The 20,179-nt window shown below is 37.0% G+C and overlaps 5 protein-coding genes across 8 annotated transcripts; 3 read left to right on the top strand and 2 right to left on the bottom strand.

The window, feature by feature from the left end:
• The first annotated feature begins 66 nt into the window (after window positions 1–66).
• On the top strand, window positions 67–5,774 carry LOC137579438 (motile sperm domain-containing protein 2). Of its 3 annotated transcripts, XM_068293222.1 has the most exons (7): window positions 81–422; window positions 1,159–1,644; window positions 1,705–1,955; window positions 4,399–4,486; window positions 4,842–4,942; window positions 5,027–5,383; window positions 5,456–5,774. In XM_068293222.1, exons 1-7 carry the CDS (start codon window positions 332–334, stop codon window positions 5,636–5,638), a joined length of 1,557 nt encoding a protein of 518 aa, XP_068149323.1. In that variant the 5' UTR covers window positions 81–331; the 3' UTR covers window positions 5,639–5,774. The 3 variants fall into 3 exon arrangements, with proteins under 3 accessions (XP_068149324.1, XP_068149323.1, XP_068149325.1); XM_068293224.1 differs by lacking the exons at window positions 81–422; window positions 1,159–1,644; window positions 1,705–1,955 and adding an exon at window positions 3,259–3,444; XM_068293223.1 differs by lacking the exons at window positions 4,399–4,486; window positions 4,842–4,942; window positions 5,027–5,383; window positions 5,456–5,774 and adding an exon at window positions 2,790–3,295 and having other exon boundaries at window positions 67–422.
• Window positions 5,775–6,388: 614 nt separating this feature from the next.
• Window positions 6,389–8,936, bottom strand: Rcc1 (Regulator of chromosome condensation 1). Its single transcript, XM_068293225.1, has 3 exons — window positions 8,628–8,936; window positions 7,846–8,540; window positions 6,389–7,718 (listed from the first exon to the last, which is right to left on the bottom strand). Exons 2-3 carry the CDS (start codon window positions 8,498–8,500, stop codon window positions 6,940–6,942), a joined length of 1,434 nt encoding a protein of 477 aa, XP_068149326.1. The 5' UTR covers window positions 8,501–8,540; window positions 8,628–8,936; the 3' UTR covers window positions 6,389–6,939.
• A 244-nt stretch (window positions 8,937–9,180) lies between these two features.
• CTCF lies at window positions 9,181–12,293 on the top strand. The gene is made up of 4 exons (XM_068293221.1): window positions 9,181–9,364; window positions 9,541–10,015; window positions 10,079–11,946; window positions 12,022–12,293. Exons 2-4 carry the CDS (start codon window positions 9,541–9,543, stop codon window positions 12,121–12,123), a joined length of 2,445 nt encoding a protein of 814 aa, XP_068149322.1. The 5' UTR covers window positions 9,181–9,364; the 3' UTR covers window positions 12,124–12,293.
• An 875-nt stretch (window positions 12,294–13,168) lies between these two features.
• Window positions 13,169–18,875, bottom strand: qm (quemao). Of its 2 annotated transcripts, none has more exons than XM_068293019.1 (7): window positions 18,521–18,875; window positions 18,197–18,351; window positions 15,359–15,467; window positions 15,013–15,273; window positions 14,837–14,939; window positions 14,609–14,736; window positions 13,169–14,529 (listed from the first exon to the last, which is right to left on the bottom strand). In XM_068293019.1, the coding sequence occupies exons 1-7, from the start codon at window positions 18,632–18,634 to the stop codon at window positions 14,311–14,313; spliced, it is 1,089 nt and encodes a 362-aa protein (XP_068149120.1). In that variant the 5' UTR covers window positions 18,635–18,875; the 3' UTR covers window positions 13,169–14,310. The 2 variants fall into 2 exon arrangements, with proteins under 2 accessions (XP_068149120.1, XP_068149119.1); XM_068293018.1 differs by having other exon boundaries at window positions 15,359–15,503; window positions 18,521–18,874.
• A 102-nt stretch (window positions 18,876–18,977) lies between these two features.
• Window positions 18,978–19,876, top strand: Srp19 (signal recognition particle 19). Its single transcript, XM_068293022.1, has 2 exons — window positions 18,978–19,148; window positions 19,225–19,876. Exons 1-2 carry the CDS (start codon window positions 19,084–19,086, stop codon window positions 19,658–19,660), a joined length of 501 nt encoding a protein of 166 aa, XP_068149123.1. The 5' UTR covers window positions 18,978–19,083; the 3' UTR covers window positions 19,661–19,876.
• The last annotated feature ends 303 nt before the right edge of the window (window positions 19,877–20,179 follow it).

The following is a 20,179-nucleotide window of genomic DNA, read 5'->3' as shown; positions in this document are numbered from 1 at the left end:
ATCAATCGATCGAGCTATCGGGGGTACTACACCGTTAGTCAAGTCAAAAATAACAATAAAAAAACCGTCAGTTGGCGCGAGGAGCTTGTACCAAGCACTTGAATATTGCGCGTAAAAACAATCTAATCAAGCTAGTACAAAGTTGTACCTGGAAACTTTAGCGCTATTCTTGTCAGTGAAAGTGGATTATCGATTAGACCTATAAAAAACACACTCACACACACACCAAGCGATAACGTTTTGGTAGTTTGGAATTTGCCTGTTGCTTGTGTTCGATTTCTAACTGCTGAAAGCGGGCAAATAACCATCAGCCCAAACTATCATCTGGACTATGGGCATTAAGGTCAAGGAGCCTACACCTGGGCAAATCGAGGAATTGCGGCAAAAGTTCAATACTAAATATGCTGCCACACCGCCAGCAGGTAAGTGTGGATAATATTCAAGCAAATGAAAGCAAATCGTAGAGGAGAAATGTATCTAACAAACTGAACTTTGTCAACCAGAAATATCTATCTACTCATCTATTAGTCTATGACACAGCCATAACAAATTGCACACACCTAAAACAAAACGAAAAAAGTGCTTATCGTTTTGCGGATATAAACAAAACTAGTGACTACATATAATAGACATAGATATGTACAGGTGTGTATAAATGTATGTGTACACTATATAGATATTCATACAGACAATAGGTAGGTAATCGCATCGCAATGACAAATTGAACTTGAGTGTTTAAACTTGAACTTGAGACGTTGGGACTGCTACCAGAAAAAAAGCTTAAATGACAAATTGAAATGAAAGGTGTGAGAGCATTTTGTGTGTCGAGGGTAAAGGTCAATGGTTAAGGAAACACTTTTATATTATTTATGTATCTAATCAATAATTTAAGTTGAGTTCGTTTGCCAACCATTGTGGCATTTAAGTACCCATTATTCAATTCACGCAAATAAGGATAAAAAGGTTATCTGAGTCTTATGAAATGAATGTTCGAAAATCAATAAATCTTTTACAATCTACAAAATAAAATCTTAATCTTATCGATATTCAATATTAACTTACACCATTAGATTAGAAATCTTTTCGAATGTAGATCGTATTGGAAGGCTTATCGATAAGAATACTTTACTATGTAACTTACAATTTATGGTTTTTTAGTACCCTTCCATGCTGTCGATATTGATCGCATACGGAACGACCATGTTTGGTTGAAACGTTTCTTGGAAATGCACGATCTGGACATGGAGATATCTATGGCTAAACTGTGGGAGACTTGCATATGGCGGCAATCGTATGGAGCCAACGATTTGGATGAGAAGCAATTGAATCAGGAGTATTTAAAAGAAGGCTCCATTTTTGTGCATAGCAAGGACTTGGATGGCAAGCCACTATTGATATTTCGTGTTAAATTGCATAGCAAGTCAAAGAACTTGGATGAGTTGATACGCATCGTCGTCTATTGGGTGGAGAGAGTGCAGAGGGAACAGCATATGGTACAATTGACCATATTCTTTGATATGTCTGGAACGGGTTTAGCTACCATGGATTTGGATTTCGTCAAACGTATTGTCGAAACATTTAAAATGTACTATCCCAATACTTTGAATTATATATTGGTCTATGAGCTGGCTTGGGTTCTCAATGGTAAACTTGTCAACTTGAACCCCTTTGAAAGCAATTTACATTTGTCTGTTTTGTTTTCAGCTGCATTTAAGGTTATTAAAACCTTGCTACCACCGCGGGCTGTGGAGATTTTGAAAATGACATCGAAAAAAGATATCAACCAATATATATCCAAGGAGAACTGTCTGGCCAGTTGGGGTGGCACGGACAACTATGAGTTTAGCTTTATAACCGAAACTAAACGTAACAAACCTCAGGTAGCTGCTGCCAATGCCGGTGCCAACGATGAACAACAACAACAATTTGCACAAAGTCAAAGCATGGACAAAAAGGTAAGTTAACTGTATATAGCCCCCTTTAGTGTCCAGTGGCTTGGGCGTGTTTTGTTTGACAGAGGTTTTTCTTTTTTTTTTGCCGTTTCCTAATTGCTTTTTGCTAGCACGCAATAGTGATGAGCCTCCTCATACCGAAATTGTTCTAGCCATAATTGATTCCGTTTTTAGTGTGTATTGATTTAGGGTGCGCTGCTGCTGTGCTTACGTGTCCTGTTCGTCTCTGTATATACATGTATGTGTGTGTGTGTCCGTCCCCAGTGTGTGGTCCGCTCCTTAATAATAAAAGAGCTACATAAATGCACTGACAATTCCAATAAGAAACCTATTATATCAATAGTTTACACAAAATATTAAGAAATTCCAGCTAAAAGTTTATGTACTTCAAAAATGCCTGTCCTGATTGGTGCTTGGGTGCTTGTTACAGGACTTAAATTTTGTAATTTTGTTCAGTGTATTTGTTGGCGCTATTTATAGTCATTTGTTTGACATATTGCTAAAACTTTCGTTTTCCTTTTTCGTCACTGACCAATCTCGTGAAGCGCTTAGAAACCGTTGACCCGTAAAATGTAGAACACACACATACTATTCATGGAATAAATTATAAATAATTCCCATTTCGAGAATTAATGGGGGAGCGGCAGACCGACACTATGTACATATGTATGAATATAGCGGAATGCGGGTATTATCATAAACCTTCGACTTACATCCACTACCTAAATCACACACCCCCTCCCCACATACACACACACATTGCAAAACATGCATACATTCATATCACTAAATGCACTTTCCATTTGTGTTTTTGTTTTTTTTTTTTTGTTCTTTCAGTTTCAATTCATTTTACATGCATCTTTAACAGCTGACAAAGAAGCTGATCGCTGAGAGCAACAACAATCAAACCATCTGTGTGTAAAAGAGCAAAAGCGTGAGCGAGAGGGCGTAAGATAGGGAGAGTAAAAAGTGTGTATGTGTGCTTGAGCTTTTAATACCCTTGCTGTGAATATCATATTATTTTCATAGCCAAATGTTAACTTACAGAACAAATGATCAGATAAATTAAATATAAATATTCCTTACATGTTATACATTAATATAAAAAAAAAAACCTCTTGTATTGTATAGAGCCATTATAATGATGTTTGTTGTTTGTCAGAGACAGTTTGTAGGCATTCACATAAGTGGACTTAAAATTGACAAGGCAAGGGTATACGAACTTCGGCATGTCGAATGTAGCTGGTCCTTATGTTTGTGTTTGCCTCTGGTGTGCTTTTTTTGTTAGTTGTTTTTCCACATTGACGCGAACTAGTCAAATTAAAAAAGAATCTCATGGAAAACGCCTAAATACATCTGATTTTTCTTTGACTAAATTTCTTTAAGGGTTACAGTTTATTAACAAATCGAAAAATAATTGTTATAGAAAGCTGAAAGTGCATTCCATTTAATCGGCTCTTTAAAGTGATATTCAAATTTAACAATGCCCAGGGTAGGTGGCAATTGTTTGCTACAGTGTATACGCCTTGAAGTGGACCAGTTAATTTATTTGATCATATGTGCAAAGCCATGAATTTGTCATTCCTTGTATTGCTGAGTTTACTGTTTATGCGATCATGTGTCGTGTGAATATGAAATTTATGCAAATTAATGCCAACTCAAATTTTGATCATCAATTAAAAAATAGGCTTTTGATTTTTGAAAATCGACGTTGACCCGATTTGCGTATGCTGTTCATGCAAATAATTTAAATATTGCTTATATGCCGTCGTATTCAAAGTATATGTGGGTCATAAATGGTTCCATGTTTTTGAACTGGCTCGATTAATCGATCGATAACTTGACGTATTTATCGGAGCAAAATGTATCGGTTAGTCGACATTCCGGAGCAAAAACTTATCGAAAATCGATATTTCTGTGGCATTTTGGTATTTTTATTATGTGTCTTTCTGGTATTTCTGTTAAGAAGTTAGCAAGCTAACAGTCAACTCAGGCCCATAACAGAAGTATCCGTATCCAAGAGTCTGGATTAAAATAAAGATATATAAACATATAAAAGAATATATATATATATATATATATATTGCCGCAATCCTGACTCCATTTAGTGTAAGATGAAAATGTGTATTCGGCATGATATAAGCAATTCATATACTGTGCTTTAAAATTTTAACACTTTGAATTCTAGGCCGGTAGACTTGGCAAAAGTCAAAAACAAATCAATTTTTAACGAAATGACCTCAACATATGAGTGGATCCTTAGCCAAGGAGCACTCTCAGGAGTAGATACACTTAGGCACGTTTAACATGAAAGAGATTTTCATTTAATAGATGGCATTAGAGAGGCGGAACATGGGGGATAGGGTGGGGTCATTCGACATCTTTTCATCTTTGCCTAACTATTATACTAATTTACAAATGTTCTTTTTACCCTTCCATCCAATAGGTACACTTTGCCAACACCGATACCATGGTGCTCAAGGAATCCAACATTGATGACAACATGCACACACCCTCAGATGATGAGCAATTAGGTGATACGTAAATCTTATTTATCCCATAAGTAACATAATGTCCCTGCATATATGTACATAGTCACTTATCATCTTTCAACATCGGTGGCAGACGTTTCGTTTTGAATACCAAAGCACTTTGCTCATAGTGTCATTCGATATTTAAGTTTAAATTGAAGCCGATTGGGGTTGTCATTCAAATTTTTTTTGTTTAGTTACATACATATGTATATACCATATGTACATCTCGTATTCAACAAAATTTTTGTATACAGATTCGAAGAGCAGAAAAACACTGAAACAAAATTCCCCATAGTTCCGTGTTCCACGTGGTATTGGTTTTTCTAATTTTGATTTTCGGGTTCATTTAATTTAGCCATGTTGCAACCGGTACCAGCTGAATTCGTTAACTTTAATTCACAAAAGGAAGCTACATTGAAGCTAGTTTCCACTGCCAAAACACCAGTCAGTTATAAGGTAAGACTCGGGATATTAAATCCTCGTTTTACATACATACACATATGTATGCAGATATACATTTCTTGATCTCATCCATTGCAGATTCAAACCACATCGCCGGATAAGTTTCGTGTACGTCCACGCTGTGGCGTTTTGGAACCCCAAGAAGTCACCGAAATCAATATCTGGCTTAAGCAGGAACATACCTTAAGCGAAGAGAATAAGGATAAATTTTTGGTAATGGGTATGGCTATTCCACATAAATCTAGCAAAGATTGCAATGCTGCCGATATAGCCGAATTATGGCGAAATAAGCCCACAAGTTGTCCAGATATTGAGCAACATCGATTGGTTTGTCGCTTTCATGGTGCTGGTATCAAAAGTTGTGGTGGTACGACTAGCGAAGATGGTGGTAATTCATTTGTGAATAAAGTTGATGACGGCACAAATGCAGCAACTGTAAGTCCATCCGTCATCGCATACTTTTCACTCAATTCATTAATTCTTATCCATTTCGTTGTATACTTACAGTTGAAGCTGCAAGCCCAAATGACCTCCCGAACCCTAAAATTACAATATGTGATTGTGGCATTACTTGTGCTGCTGTTTGCTCTCCTCAGTGTGCTGATATATCAGCAGAGTTGTCATGAATTCGGCGGCCTTACTGGTTCGGCTCCGAAAAGATCTGCATTAAATTGCCAGGCACGTAAATAATATTTACTAAAGTCTAGCAATTTAACCGATCAGGAGAAGGGGAATGCTGGGTATAATGATAATAATGAGGATGATGATAATAACATGAAAGGCACTGCCAAAAATAATCAAAACAACAACAATGCCAACAACAATAACAATTATTTCAACTGCGCCTGCAAGGACCACGGCGATAATGATAATGAAGATTGTATTGAGGAATTTTCCATACTTTTAAGCCAAATGCAACAGCAGCTGCATGAACAACAGCAACAACATCAACATAACTACAACGACCAATTAATGGGTGGAGGTGTGGCTAACGGTGGCCATTTATTGGGTCTGATGGCCTTGACGCGAAAATTTGCCAGGGTATTGCTTTGTCTAACCCTAATATGCGGCATATTATATGTGAGCTACTATTTGGGAAGTCAAACGGAAACAGGAGAGGAGAACAGGAACCGCAGTCATCTAAACCACATTGCCTGATATAGATATATATGTATATATAATATATATACATATGTTTATATATCTATATATAGGAGTGTGTGTACAAGTTTCGACTTTATTATATAATAGACATAAAAAATTTAGAGTCCGAATTTTATTGTTTCTATTTCTACATATATATTTTTTCTTAGTTTTTTTTTTATATGATATATTCCAACAAATTGATTCTCCCACTGTTCGCCTATCTTATTAATATATATAAATATATATTTGTATATTTATGTATAGATTGTAATGAATCTAGAAAAAAAAAGTTGATTAGTTTGTAAATAAATCTCATTAGACATTTCTTTATACTCATCAAAACAAAACAAAAACAAATAACATAAGTTGGGGGCTGGTATAGTAGTTGGTATTCCTTAAATCGGTATATACAAACCACCGAGACAGATACCCCAATTTCATATTTTTCTTAAATACTATTTATTAACTTATTCTAAACTTTTCCTTAACTCTTCAAATGAAACCTCGGCCGCTTGACTAAATCAAGATAAACAAAAAGGACGGACAAATTATTGATGTATACACATTTATATGTATACGCATAATTTGACAACCAAATTCTGTTTTCTTTTCCCAAATGTGAGGGGATTGTTAAAGTAACCGAAACTTGATATCGGTTGTTGGGCGTAGCGGCCTGTGGTTACAGTTATGCTATCTAAACTATTAATTTAAATTTTTTCTACAGTTAAACATTTTTTAAAGAAGAAATTTAAGAGAGTAAGCGTAGTTGAAACGAAAAATTTGACTTCATGGATTTAGTTAGGTTGTAGAATTAATAGCTATGGTCAAAGGAAATGGGTATAGAGTTAAGCCGCTTTCTTCGGTCCACGTTTGGTGGAACCACGCTTCTTGGTCCCTCCTCCAGCTGGTCCGTCTTCCTTTTTATCATCTTGGGGCAAAGCAACATCATTTGCCTGGGCGGCGGTGGCAGCTGTTTCCTTTTTCTTTGCTGCTGCTGCTTTCTTTTTTGGAACATTTTCCTTTTGCTCGACTTTCTGATCAACTTCAACCAAGAATATACTATGCTGCCCACCACCATCAGCCAGTAGGATACGTTTCTCCGATGTGGCCTTGCTTTGGACCAACACTGGTTCTAGCTCATCCTCACCATCACCGACTCCCAGCTGATTGTTAGAGCCCATGCCCCATGTATAGAGTTTGCCATCCTCATCAATGGCATAGGAGCAGCATTCACCACAGCCGACATAGATTAACTTTGACTTTATCTTTGGCACTGCAGTCAATTTGCTAACCACCTCTTTGACATCGCCGAGACCCAAGCGACCATATTCCGGACGGCCAACAACCAAGCAACGCAGATCATCGTCCAACAGCAGAGTATGGTGCTGACCGCCGGATATTTGACGGATATGCTTAAGATGTGTCTTAACTGGCAGCAGGACGCGTTCGACTTCCTTGTCATGGGCCAATTGCCAGTAATTATTGAGGCCCACGGCCCAAATGGTGTTAGTAATGGATTCACGCAAAAATGTACAATAATTTGTTGCCCAAATGGCTTCAATTGGCTTGGAACGTTTAACGATCAATTGATCAGGACGCAAAAGATCACGTTTGCCGCGACGACCTAAAAACAAAGTTAGTTACACATTTCAGTTAAAAAAAAAAAAAATAAATTCTACCTAAAGGTCGGCAAATCGATGATCGAAAGAAGCAATGCATTTTTGAATGATTTAATGTGTATTCTGACTTACCTTCGCCCGATACGGATCGCTCGGAAATACGGCCTAGCTGACCTTGCTCAGCACATCCCACTGTATACACTTTGCCGGTATTGGTTAATATAACCAAATGATCAGCTCCAGAAGCAATGCTGACACATATGGTGCCATCCAGAAGGTTAATCGGCATTCGTTTGTTCCCATCGATCGTAAGGCCCATGTTGCCATGCGAGTCGCGGAACGAGCCCCAGGCAAATACACGTCCATCTTCCAGCAGACAAGCTGAATGTGAATCGCCAGCTGATATTTTCAAGGCCTTGCCGGGCAAATAAACCAATCCTGGTGAAGATTCACTGCCCTCCTCGGTGGTATCACGTCCCAAGGCACCTTCATCGTTGCAGCCGAACGAGTAAATTTCGCCAGAATTGGTTAGCACAAGATTGTGCATGCCGCCAGCACAGATGTCCACTGGATAAGCAATGGTTTCTATTGGAGTCAAGCGCTTGCGCTCCATGATGTCCTCGCCGAGACCCAATTGTCCGGTGTCGCCGGTACCGCAGACCAACACCTTGCCAACAGTGTGACGCCGATTTGGCAATTCCAAATGAAAAGGTACGCGCGATCGTTTGGCCTGTTGCTTGGCCTCATCGGCATTATTGGTATTAGAAAGCGCTCTGCGTTTTGGCATTTTTCACTAGCTTCTTTTTCTTTTGCTGGTTACAGAAAATCTGCGAAATAAACAAAATTAAAGGTTATGGACGCCTCTGTGCTTGTATGCAATGTTGTTGATGATGCCACAACTGGCGGTTACTTACCAGTGGGAGTATGACGCACGTGTTTATAATAACGGAACGGCGATGCTGATTCTTCAATGGTTTTTCGGCGAATGAAAAATCTCTGAAGCCAGTAAACCAATGAAAAGATAAACCGGGATTCGCGTTTACCAATATATGTATAAAATGCGCGGGAAGTACTAAAAAGTTATCGATATCACCTTTTCTTGCAGCTCTTCAGGCCACGATTGTTAAGACCAGCGACAACCCTCCAGTGATGAAATGAAAAAAGCGATATTTTGAAAATAAATACTGTTTATACAACATGCAAATTTTTAGAGAGAATATGTTATATGTATTAATGTGTCAGTTACGAATACAAATACATACATAGATATGTATGTATTTGTATATTAACAAATACTTTTTGTGATTCGCCTACTCCGAATGATATTTGTTGATAAACAAGTTAAGCGCTCTTCAATATTATGTGTTTCGATTCACAACTAATATTTTGGGTTACAATACCAAATCTATTAAACCAAATTTTTTATACCAATATCGATATAGTCTCGTTCACATTACTAGCGCACAGCTAGAGATGGTACAAGCCATATGTCGCCATCTTTTAATTAAAATTACGCAAAATGGCCTCTGACGGAAAATGTTTGCACTAAAAATTAAATAAAGAGGCCAATAAAAAACCAAAATTCAATAGCGTTAAGATTTGAGAGTTGTAAGCCATCTGAATATTAATCTGGTGAAGGACATTGATTACGGTAAGTAAAAAAAACTCCATTAAACTGCTGTTAGAACGGTTGAGAAATCAATAGACGCTCCATAACCGTGTACTCGCCTGAGGTCGCATCACAACAAATTGGCCGCTGTGGGTCGCCACTTAATGTTGATCTGATCTGATCCAAAATAATAATAATAATAATCCTTGCTTATCCAGATGTCCAAACATAGGCGTGCCGAGCAATCTGGGAATATACAATCCTTTTTTAATAACATCCATAAAGAAATCGTCGATGGCCAAGAAGGACAAGGCCAAAGGGGTAAGCCTAAAGTACTTAAATCAGTGAAGGCCAAGGAATATGAAGAATACGAAGACTACGAAGTTGATTTGGATGCTATTAATAATGTGACTGAAATGGACCAAGAAGAACCAAGTGTCGCGGAGGAGTATATAGAGGAGGAGGAGGACGATGATGATGATGATGACGATGAGGATAAATATTTTATAGACGATGAAGGAAACTGCTATATTAAAACCACACCGAAAAAGCAATTGGAACTGAAAAAGAAACTCGAAAAGAAAGCCAAGCTACAGCAACAACAACTACCAAGCCGATTGACCCGCTCAAAAACTGTAACGGTGGCAGCTGCTGTTACCAATTCAAAACCAACAACAACAGCGCCTACTAAAGGTAAGGATAAATATACCATATATGTATAAAAGAGTGAAAACATTAATCGCTTTGTTTCCATAGCCATAAAACTGCGTCCAGCACAAACATCACCGAAACGAACTCTGCCCAACAAGAATAAACCCGCAGTTAGTGTGCGTCCAGCAGTAGTAAACCAAAATGCATCCAACAAGCGAGCTCAACCATCTGTAGTACCACCACCTGCACCCGCAGTAGCCGATGAAGAGATATTGCCCGATGATGACGACAATGTGGTAGAAGAACTAATTGAAGAATACATTGATGACTTCAATGATTCAAAACCTACAAAAGTTGAAATTAATCCCGATGATGAGGTCTATCAATTCGAGGATGAACAAAATATAGATGATCAGTCGAATAATACACAAACACTTGATTTCATAGATTCGGGCAAACAATACAAATTGAAGTCAACTGAATCAAATCCGTCAGTAGCTGCCAGTAAAACAAACAATAAAGTCGAAATGGTCACGAAAATTGGCCATAAGTTTTCCTGCTCTCAATGCGATTATACGACAAATCGTAAATATCTGATCACACGGCACTGTTTGATCCATGATGATGAATATGGGTTCAAGTGTTCGATATGCGAGCGTGGATTCAAAACGAATGCTGGCCTGGTGAATCACATGAATACGCATATGGGTAAAAAACCGCATAAATGCAAATACTGTGAGCGAGCATTTACCACAAGTGGCGAACTGGTTCGGCATACGCGCTATAAGCACACCAAAGAAAAGCCACATAAATGCACCGAATGCAGTTATGCCAGCGTCGAGTTGACCAAATTGAGACGGCATATGACCTGTCATACAGGCGAACGTCCATATCAGTGCCCACATTGTACTTATGCCTCGCAGGATATGTTTAAACTGAAGCGACACAGTGTCATACATACGGGAGAGAAGAACTATGTATGTGATATATGCCAGGCGCGTTTCACCCAATCCAATTCACTGAAGGCGCACAAATTGATCCACAGTGTCGTCGACAAACCAGTTTTCCAATGTGAACTATGCCCCACAACATGCGGCCGTAGAGCCGATTTGCGTAATCATGTGGCCAATATGCATACGGAGCAAGAAAAGCCCTTCGAGTGTAAACGTTGTGGCCAGCATTTATCCGATCGTTATCACTATAAACTGCATATTAAGTCCCATGAGGGTGAGAAATGTTTCCGCTGTACATTCTGTAGTTATGCCTCGGTGTCGCCGCGACATTTGGAGTCGCATATGCGAGTCCATTTGAATGTGAAACCATTTAAATGTAGCAAATGTCCACAAACATTTCGTCAGCAACAGTTATTGAAACGACACATAAATCTCGTCCACGATGATGAATATCAACCGCCTCCGCCACGCCAGAAGCTGCACTCGTGTCCCAGTTGTCCACGTATTTTCACCCACAAGGGTAATCTAATGCGACACATGGAAATACACGACGATTCGGTAAATGCTCAAGAGGAGAAACTTAAATTGAAAATAGGTCGCAATTTGAGAATCAAACCAGATGGCTCTGTGATTAATATCGAAGGAGGGAACTCACATGAAGAAATCAATGATGATGGTGAAGCAGTTGAAACGAATGAGGAAGATAATATAGAATATACTAATGAGATGGAGAACTTGGATTTTATTGAAGAAGAAGTTGAGGTGATGGATAAGCCATCGCCTGTTATCAATAAGCCACCAATCATTATAAATCGTAGCTTAAAAAGTAAATCGGATAGCAAGGCTTATCATCAAATCAAAGAGGAACGATCTGAGACGCAAGAGTTTACGGTCAAAGTGCAAGATGAGAATGGTCAGTTGGTTGTAGTCGAATTGGTTAAAAGTAATGATGACGAGGTGGTAGTGAAACGGGAACCCAAAAACATAATGGTCAATGAAGAGAATTGTTTTGGGTTTGAGGTAAGTGAAACTTTAGTCCTTCATCTACAAAATGGCATACCAAACTAAACTATAATCTCTTTATTTTGCCCCTAGGAGGACAATGAGGATGATGATGAAGACAATGTTGATACTCGTGCCTATGAGGATGCGGCGGAGCTCTTTCATCTAATGGATATGATTGAGCAAGATGCCTAAGAGTAGTAAATCATCATCATCAGATCACAAAATCTAACATTATGAAAAGCTGTACACATATACGAATACAATTACACATATACATACATAATTTATGTAACTTTATAGTATAAGGCAACATTTGTTATTCGTCAAATTCCAAAATAAAAAGTTGTACTTTTTAAAGTAAATGCTTACTAAACAATCTTTGTAGATCGAAGCGGATGAGTGAAGGATCTAGATTTCTCATTTCGTTTTGATTTTCTTCAAACAGTATTGCTATCTCTTTTCAATTCAAGATACAAGCAACAATAGGAAATGGTTTGTTTTTTGTTTGGCATAAATACAATATTTATTTAAATACATATTACAAGGTTTTCTGTTTCGGTTTGTGTGTTGTAAGACAATATAATGATGGTATATAGTAAGTGTATATATATATATATATATGTATATAGGCTAAATGTTAGGTGCTTAGCAATTGTTGCTTATTAATTTTGTTTTTAATATTTTTTTTGGCTGCATTTTAAATTCTTGGCTATTTTCATTCTCCCATCCCTTCCTTATGTTTAGACTTTTTTTGTTTGTTTTATTTCATCTACCTTAAAATGTTTGGTTTTTCTTCATATATTCTTTAAGATTTGTGTTCTCCTCTTCTCTTCTCACAATCCGTGTTTAAATCTTCAGCATTTCCTATACTTTTTCGCCTGCCGTGTGTATAACTACAATAAAAATATATATTTATATATAGATATATATATACTTTAGGTGGTGCAATGTGCAAAAAATCCTGCTGTGCAGTGCATCATTTTGTTTTATCAATATTTCAATATAGTTGTAACAATTTAAATATATATATATTTATTATATATATATATATATATTTATTAATATATATATATATTGTGTGTATATATGATTTGCTTTTCAATCGTGTTTTTTTTTTTTTTTTTTTTTCTTTTTTTTTATGTAACAATTAAAATGGAACAACAATTAGTTTGATCAAAAAGGAAGAGACGAATAAGAAGAGTTTTCTTAAGATCGTTAAAAAATTACATTTAGAAAATTGCAAAAAAGAAAAACAAAAACATTTTATTATTCACCCGCCATTTCGTTTACAATGTATTTAATGTGTTTTGTTTTTAATGGCTTGAGTCCGATTCACAATCACACAATTTCTTATTCTTTCCAATTGAATAGATACAAGCACAGGTAAATTAGTTAAAAAGATCAAGTGTATTTACATATAGTCGACAGATGAGTACAACGAATAGAATGTCTAAATACTTATTCAAAATAAATTTTCAAATTGTAAATTAAAATTGTAGATTATGTTTTCTAATCAGTTAAGTAAATTAGTGTTCATTCTAATATATTGATTTACTATATATATACTTTATATATAATCCAATTTTAAGTAATTATTTGCCGACTTGGTCATTAATCTTAGGGCCTGAAAGTTATTTAACCAATATGTATATAATTATTTTCATTAATTTTTAGCAAAGTGAACGAGAAAAGCAAAACTAAAGTAAGCTTATTTTTGTGACTGTGGCACGGCTCAAGCCAAATGGAAAAGAGAAGGGAAAACAAGGCATGCTTAAAATATTCCACCACTCTTTACTTACACTATATGAAAATACACAATTTTTGAATAATATGAACTAATTAATGTTTTGAGATTTGTACACCAAAAGTAATTACAAAAAACGATTTAAAAAAAAGTACTAAAAAGAATTTCAAATAAATTTGTGGTAAGCTAAGCTAGCTCATCATTATTCCACCACTCTATATTATGTATGTATAAGCTTGGCTTATATCCATTAACTTTTTGCTTAACAATGCGCGGTTTTGGTTTTGGTTTTCTGGTTGTAAGGCTGCTGTTGGTTAGGTTTCTATATGAGTTGAAGAAGTATATTTGCTTCTTCGAGTTGTTGTTGAAGTTAGTTAGTTAGTTAAGTTAAGTGGTAAATTGGAACATAAACATAAATCTTAAAAGATTTTCAATTTTTGCAAAAAATGCCACAATGGGGCACTCAGGCAGGCGGCATTAGTTGTTCGCGATTTTCTTGTTGTTGATGATGTTTTTGTTGTTGTTGTTGTTAGTTTTGGTGCTGCGGAAGCCTGAGGTCGAGAATTTACAGCAAAAGAGGTGGCAACAGCAGCAGCGGCAATTCACAATTCCTCCCTCTTTTGCCTCTTTGGCTGTTAATTGCAATTTAATGTATTCTGATTGGGGCTAACGATTCGATTTGTTGTTGTTGATCCTGTTGTCGTTGTGAGTGGTGATGATGATGGACTTGTTGCTTGCATATTATTATGATTAATTTGATTCGATTGATTGATGCTGACTGTGTCGCTAGTTTTCCATGACAACAACTTATTCAAAAGCCGGTCCATATAGGGATTGCCCCCTAAACGTGTAACCTGCAAAATATCAAGAACATTAGAACCCAAATACAAAAAGTTTAGATCCCAAGCAATGGGCATAGAAACCTCTACCCACCTCTGCCCTGGCCTCGGCATCTAGGGACTCAAGCACTTTGCGTGTATACTGAAAACTGCCTAGTTTTTCCAGCAAACTAATACAGTACTTTTTGACCTCAATGTCGTGCGTGCGTTGCCTCAATATATCTAACAAGGAGAATATACATACATACATATTAGTAGTAGAAGTAGTAGTAGTAGTAGTTAATGACTTCTCTGAAGGAGGTCAAGAGAAAGAAGAACTTACGTAAAACCTGTTTGTCCTGTTTCTGTGAACGCACTGCATGTATGACTGGAAAACCAAATTTTCCCTCTGTCAAATCTTCGGCGAAACTTTTGTTTTCCGTGTACTGCAAGCCAAAGGTATATACATACATAGATAGAGTAAATAATCCAAATATTATAAAAGATTTTTAAACTTACCTCTTTTAAACTTAAATTACAATAATCATCACGAATTTGGAAATATAAGCCCAATATGGCAGTTAATTTGGAATAATCTTCTTTATTACTGCTAAATAGTTGCATTAGACGTATGGCCAGCATAAATAAACCGCCAGTCTTACGAACAGTCATCAATTTATAATCCGATTCGGAAGGACATGTGAAACTATCACGCCAATATATCTCCATACCTTGTCCACGGTGTAATTCCAATAATTGTTCCGTATACACACGAGTTGCCTAGATATTAAATATATTATGAACATACATACATACATCTTAGGTATGTATATATGTATGTATTATTAAATGTAATTGAACTTACCTCGGGATGTCCCAATTGTTGCACTTTCTCTAGGGCCAAGAACAAGGCATAATTAGCGGCGTTTATCGTGCTGGCCACACCATAAATTGAATGGGCCACAGGTACACCTCTGCGAAGTATTGAATTGTCTTCAATATCATCAATGCTGGAAAGTTAGGGGGTGTTAGATAAAACACAAAGTCTATGCATATGTAGGTGTATCTAACATTAAAGTTATCACTTCTATACATATTATGAGCATGCAAAGCTAATCTAGATTTATGTTCTCTTTAGAGAGTTGCATGCTTGTATTCAAATGGATATTTGAGAAACTCAGTTCCATTAGGAAGTAAATGAATGAGTACTTGGAATGTTTTGAATGTTTTCGTTCGATGTAAGTTTCTATCTTGTCAGACAGTTGCCCAAACGATTTTCTCTCTGTCGTCTATCAATGTATAATAAATTTGTATGTACACATGCTGATAAATATAAATTAAAGCCTTTCCTCTGTCTCCTCCTCCTCGTCGGATCCCCCCTCTCATTCACTCTATGGGTTCTCTGTCTATTTAGTGCCTTTTCATCGCTTCAATAACTGGAATATGCCCATTGGCAAGGCAAACTGGCCCGACATTTGCGTAATTAAAAAATGTTTGCGCTCCGCTAAAGCCCATCCTCTGCCCTTCTTCTCCTCCTCCTCCTCTTCCTTCACTACTAAGCGCATTGAAGGGGAATTGAGCTGGGTGGTTGGTGATAAGGGGGGCGAATAACAGGGCCACAAGGCGCACTGACTGAGAGAATGTGTGGGCGTTGATGCAAGAAGAACGAACGCACAAAGGGAGCTGCTGCTGTTGATGATGCTAAAAATAGTGGCAAGAGTTGTGACAAGCCTGAGACTGACTAAATGACAATGGGCATAAGTGCATGGAAAAAAGGACAAGGCATCAGGATGGCAGACGGGGCAGTTGGCGGGGCTGAGGTGGGGAGCAAAGGATAGTTGTAAAACTAAGTTTTTTAGCCGATATGAAAATGCATTAGAAAAAAACATCATCATCATGGGAGAGCTGCCAACAGGAACAAAGAAAAGGATTTGTTCAAATAAAGGACACATTTCTTTTCGTTATTTTCTCAGCTTTTGCATTTGCATTTGAGAAAAATCAAGGCGACAGACAAGTCCAGCAGCAGGAAGGGAAAGGGGAAGGTTAAGAAGGTAGGGAGAGTCCTCCTCTAAACGCTGAATAGTTCTGATTAGACGATTGTCTGGCGACTTTAATTGAAAAGCCTTAGATTCGCTTCAATTGGTCTCCAGTCAAAAAGTTGAATTCTCCAATGAATCAGAAATCTGAAATAATTTATGCAATTTCATTTACCCAAATGAAATACCCTCTCAATAAGCCTAGAGAGTTCAATTGAGTATATTCAGTATAGAAATTAATGGATTACTCTTTGCCCAAAGGAGACGTTAGTTATCAATCCAATTTGTTCATAAATTATAACAAAATCTACCAACAAATTAATTTCAAAATGCCTAAAATAATTGTAAATAAGCAAATCGAATACAAATCAGTTCAAATTCCTAATTACATATCTACTACACATTATGAAAAGGAAAATTTCGACAGTTGAGTGCTAAATGAAGCACTGAAGTTAAAATAATTTTGTGTTTTTTATCTTCTGTTAATTAGTTAAAGAGGAAAACAATTGTTTATTTTTATAGTTATGTATGTACATGTTTTGTTCATCTAATCAATGGGTATAAAAAAGTCGTAGCTGAACAAATCATTTTCGAAAATTTTTCACAAACAGAAAGGGAGAGAAGTTTAACCAAAAATTTGTTTGCAAAGAAATTCAATTGAAATTTATTATAAAAAAAAAACAAAACAAAACAAAACTGCGGGCTCATGATGATGAAATTTCTTTTTTGAAATTGATTTGAGTATATACAAAACACAGTCAATATATGGGCCGAACAAGGTCGAAAATGTAAGATAAAGTGGTGAGGTGAGTCATACATAGAACGAAATTTGCTGTTCATCTATTTCAAATTCACTTATACTAAAATACGACTCATGAACTTCAATATGGATAGCCTCTTTTCATTCGATTATTATTTTTTCATTTCAATCATAGTTTGGGTTGGAAAAGTTGACATATATTTGTCCATAAGTTAAATTGTTTGTGATAAGCTAACCCAAAGATTAGATACAAACCCCTCTCCAGGAAAATGAAACAAAGAGAAAAATTTACATTTCCAGCTAAAAATCTACATAAACAAAAGCGGAAACGAAAATCGTTAAATGGATATTTGTATCTATAATATAGAAAGGTGTGATGTGAGATTAAACAGATGAGCGAAGAGGCGTGCATAATGTAAACAATGAGAATAACGAGAGCAGGGTTAACAAATTTCCGGAGTTCAAATGAGAAGTTTTCATTAAGGGCATATACAACAAGAAGGTCGGTCCGTATGAACCTTTTTCTATATTATTAAAACCAATTAACCGATTTTATTTTTAGAGTTTTTCTATACTTCACTGTGTAGCAGGTCTCATAGATTTGTTATCTGTCAAGTTTAGTTAAAGTTTAGTTTAATAACCTTTTTGTTTAACTTCTAGGGAAATTCAACACATTTTTAAACAAATTCTCAAAAATGATATTTATTTGAGTGTTTGTATATGTCCTCTTTAAATAAACAAAATCAGAAAGCAACATACAATCACGTACAAACACACACACACACACGTAAAGAGTTATAAACAGAAACATGATTAATGCCTAAATTAGGTATCGACAACTAGATGTAAGTACGTAGACACATAGAAATACATACATATATTCATATTTTAATATTTAAATACTTACAGTAAACTGGAATTATGCAGCATTTGGACAATGTCGCCAATTTGCGTCAACATTTCGGCCGGTATAAGCAACCAGTGATTGAAGGCCAAGGCCAATTCTGAACGAAATTGTTTGCCAGGAATTTCTTGGATATACGAAAAGGGCTGCAAAAGTATCTGTATGGCCGATGATAATAATGATGATGGGGGGTAACAGATTGAAGGTGACATGTAAATAAAGCGCAAGGAATAATGAAGTGGTGAAGTGAAGAGGTGTTGGAGTTTTGAGAAATGTCAAAGTTCATTTGGCTTACACACACACTCGCACACCCACACACGCACTTACCTCATCTTGCTCCTTTTGCGTGGATTTATCTTTGGTTTTCTGCAATATGCTATTCAGTTCGTCCATTGTTGTGACTGGGGATCTGGCCTTTGTTAGTGAGGGGGGTGGAAACATACGTTGTTGACGGTGTGGTGGTGGTGGTGATGATTGGGACGGGTACTTTCAGGGGGGGATATTGTTAGTGTTAGCCCTCGAAAACACACGCGTGACTAGAATTCCGTATTGTTTGGTTTTACTTCTCCGAGTCGCGGCACTTTGTCCGATGCGTGCTAAGTCGCCGCGCTTCAGTTAAAGACCAAAAACAGATGTTCCACGAAGATATATATATATATACATAGTTTCAAGCAGAGCTGGGCAAAACAATCGAAACTTAATATCGATTTCAACGATTGTTTACACTATCATCGAGAGTTTATCAGCTGTTTTCCCCATTCGATAACATTTACAAAACCCGTTTGCCACATCTCTAATCCATGCCTGCGTGGAACTGTCAATATTTTTGTGTTAAAACTTACTCAAATCAGTGGAATTTGATAAAAATTAAATAAAATCAGAGATAAAAAATGGCCGCTTCACCACCAGTGCGTACCAATTGGAATCCCAATAAGACACATAACGAAGTGGAACGGTAAATATAGCAGAAACCAGCAAAAACCAAACAAATGGTTTAGATTTCTATCTCACCTGATTTTACTTTCTACCAGATGGATTTGCCTTTATCCGGCGTATATCAATAGCAAAAAGACCCGCCAGGAGGGGCGACGTCTACCCAAGGAGAATTGTGTAGAGAATCCAACCTATATGGAAATGCGTGATGTTCTGTCGGTTGCCAATTTGCATTTTGTTGTCGAGAATAAGCAATATTGTCGGGAGAAGAGCAGAGAATTGCAATTCCGTGGCCGTGTTCGCGTCCAGCTGCGCAATGCCGATGGCACGCTGTACAACAATGATTTTCCCACACGTGAGGCTATAATGCTTCATGTGGCCAGCAAAATACCCCAGCTCAAGACGCGACAGAACAAGCCAGGCGGAGAAGGCAGCGGTGCCTCCCATCATCAGCAGTCTCAGCAACAATCTGGTGGCACGGCCGGCGCCAGCGGCGGAGGGGGCGGAAAGAAAGGCAAAGGCAAACGGCGTTAAGTAGGCGTTTCTCGTTTGTTTTCTTTTTTTCTCTTCTTAGTTCGGGCTTTTCTTCGTAATGTTTTTTTATAAATATTAAAGTGGGAAATATGAAATTTGATGTCCCACGGATTCTGTTAATGAAATTGTAATCTAAGCCATGTGAGTTGTTATAATTGGGGCTTTCAGATATCCACTAAAAGTCGTCTAAAATTTTCTAGAAATGTGAATAACATAGCAATTGTTTATATTATTGAAGCAAAATACTCGGGGAATGTTGAAAATGTCACGACTTGTTCAGAAACAATTCAAAAGAATTTCGCTATGCTTAAAATGTTCAAGTTCAAACCAAGGCCCAATGAATTGGTTCATCATCATCATCGCCATCATAGTGGAAATGTTTGGGTAGAGAAACCTATTTTTTGCTCAAAAATTGTTTCAAGATCACAGCAAAGTCGGGTCAGCATAAAATTTCACCAAAAGAAAAACAGTAAACGGAAACTCGCCACCCAGTCACGAACGAGTGTTTGTTTTTTTAAA

The sequence above is a fragment of the Drosophila tropicalis genome, unplaced genomic scaffold (assembly GCF_018151085.1).
Source record: "Drosophila tropicalis isolate 14030-0801.00 unplaced genomic scaffold, ASM1815108v1 contig_694, whole genome shotgun sequence".
NCBI classification, from domain to species: Eukaryota; Metazoa; Arthropoda; class Insecta; order Diptera; family Drosophilidae; genus Drosophila; species Drosophila tropicalis.
This window is presented reverse-complemented; position numbering and strand designations above follow the sequence as displayed.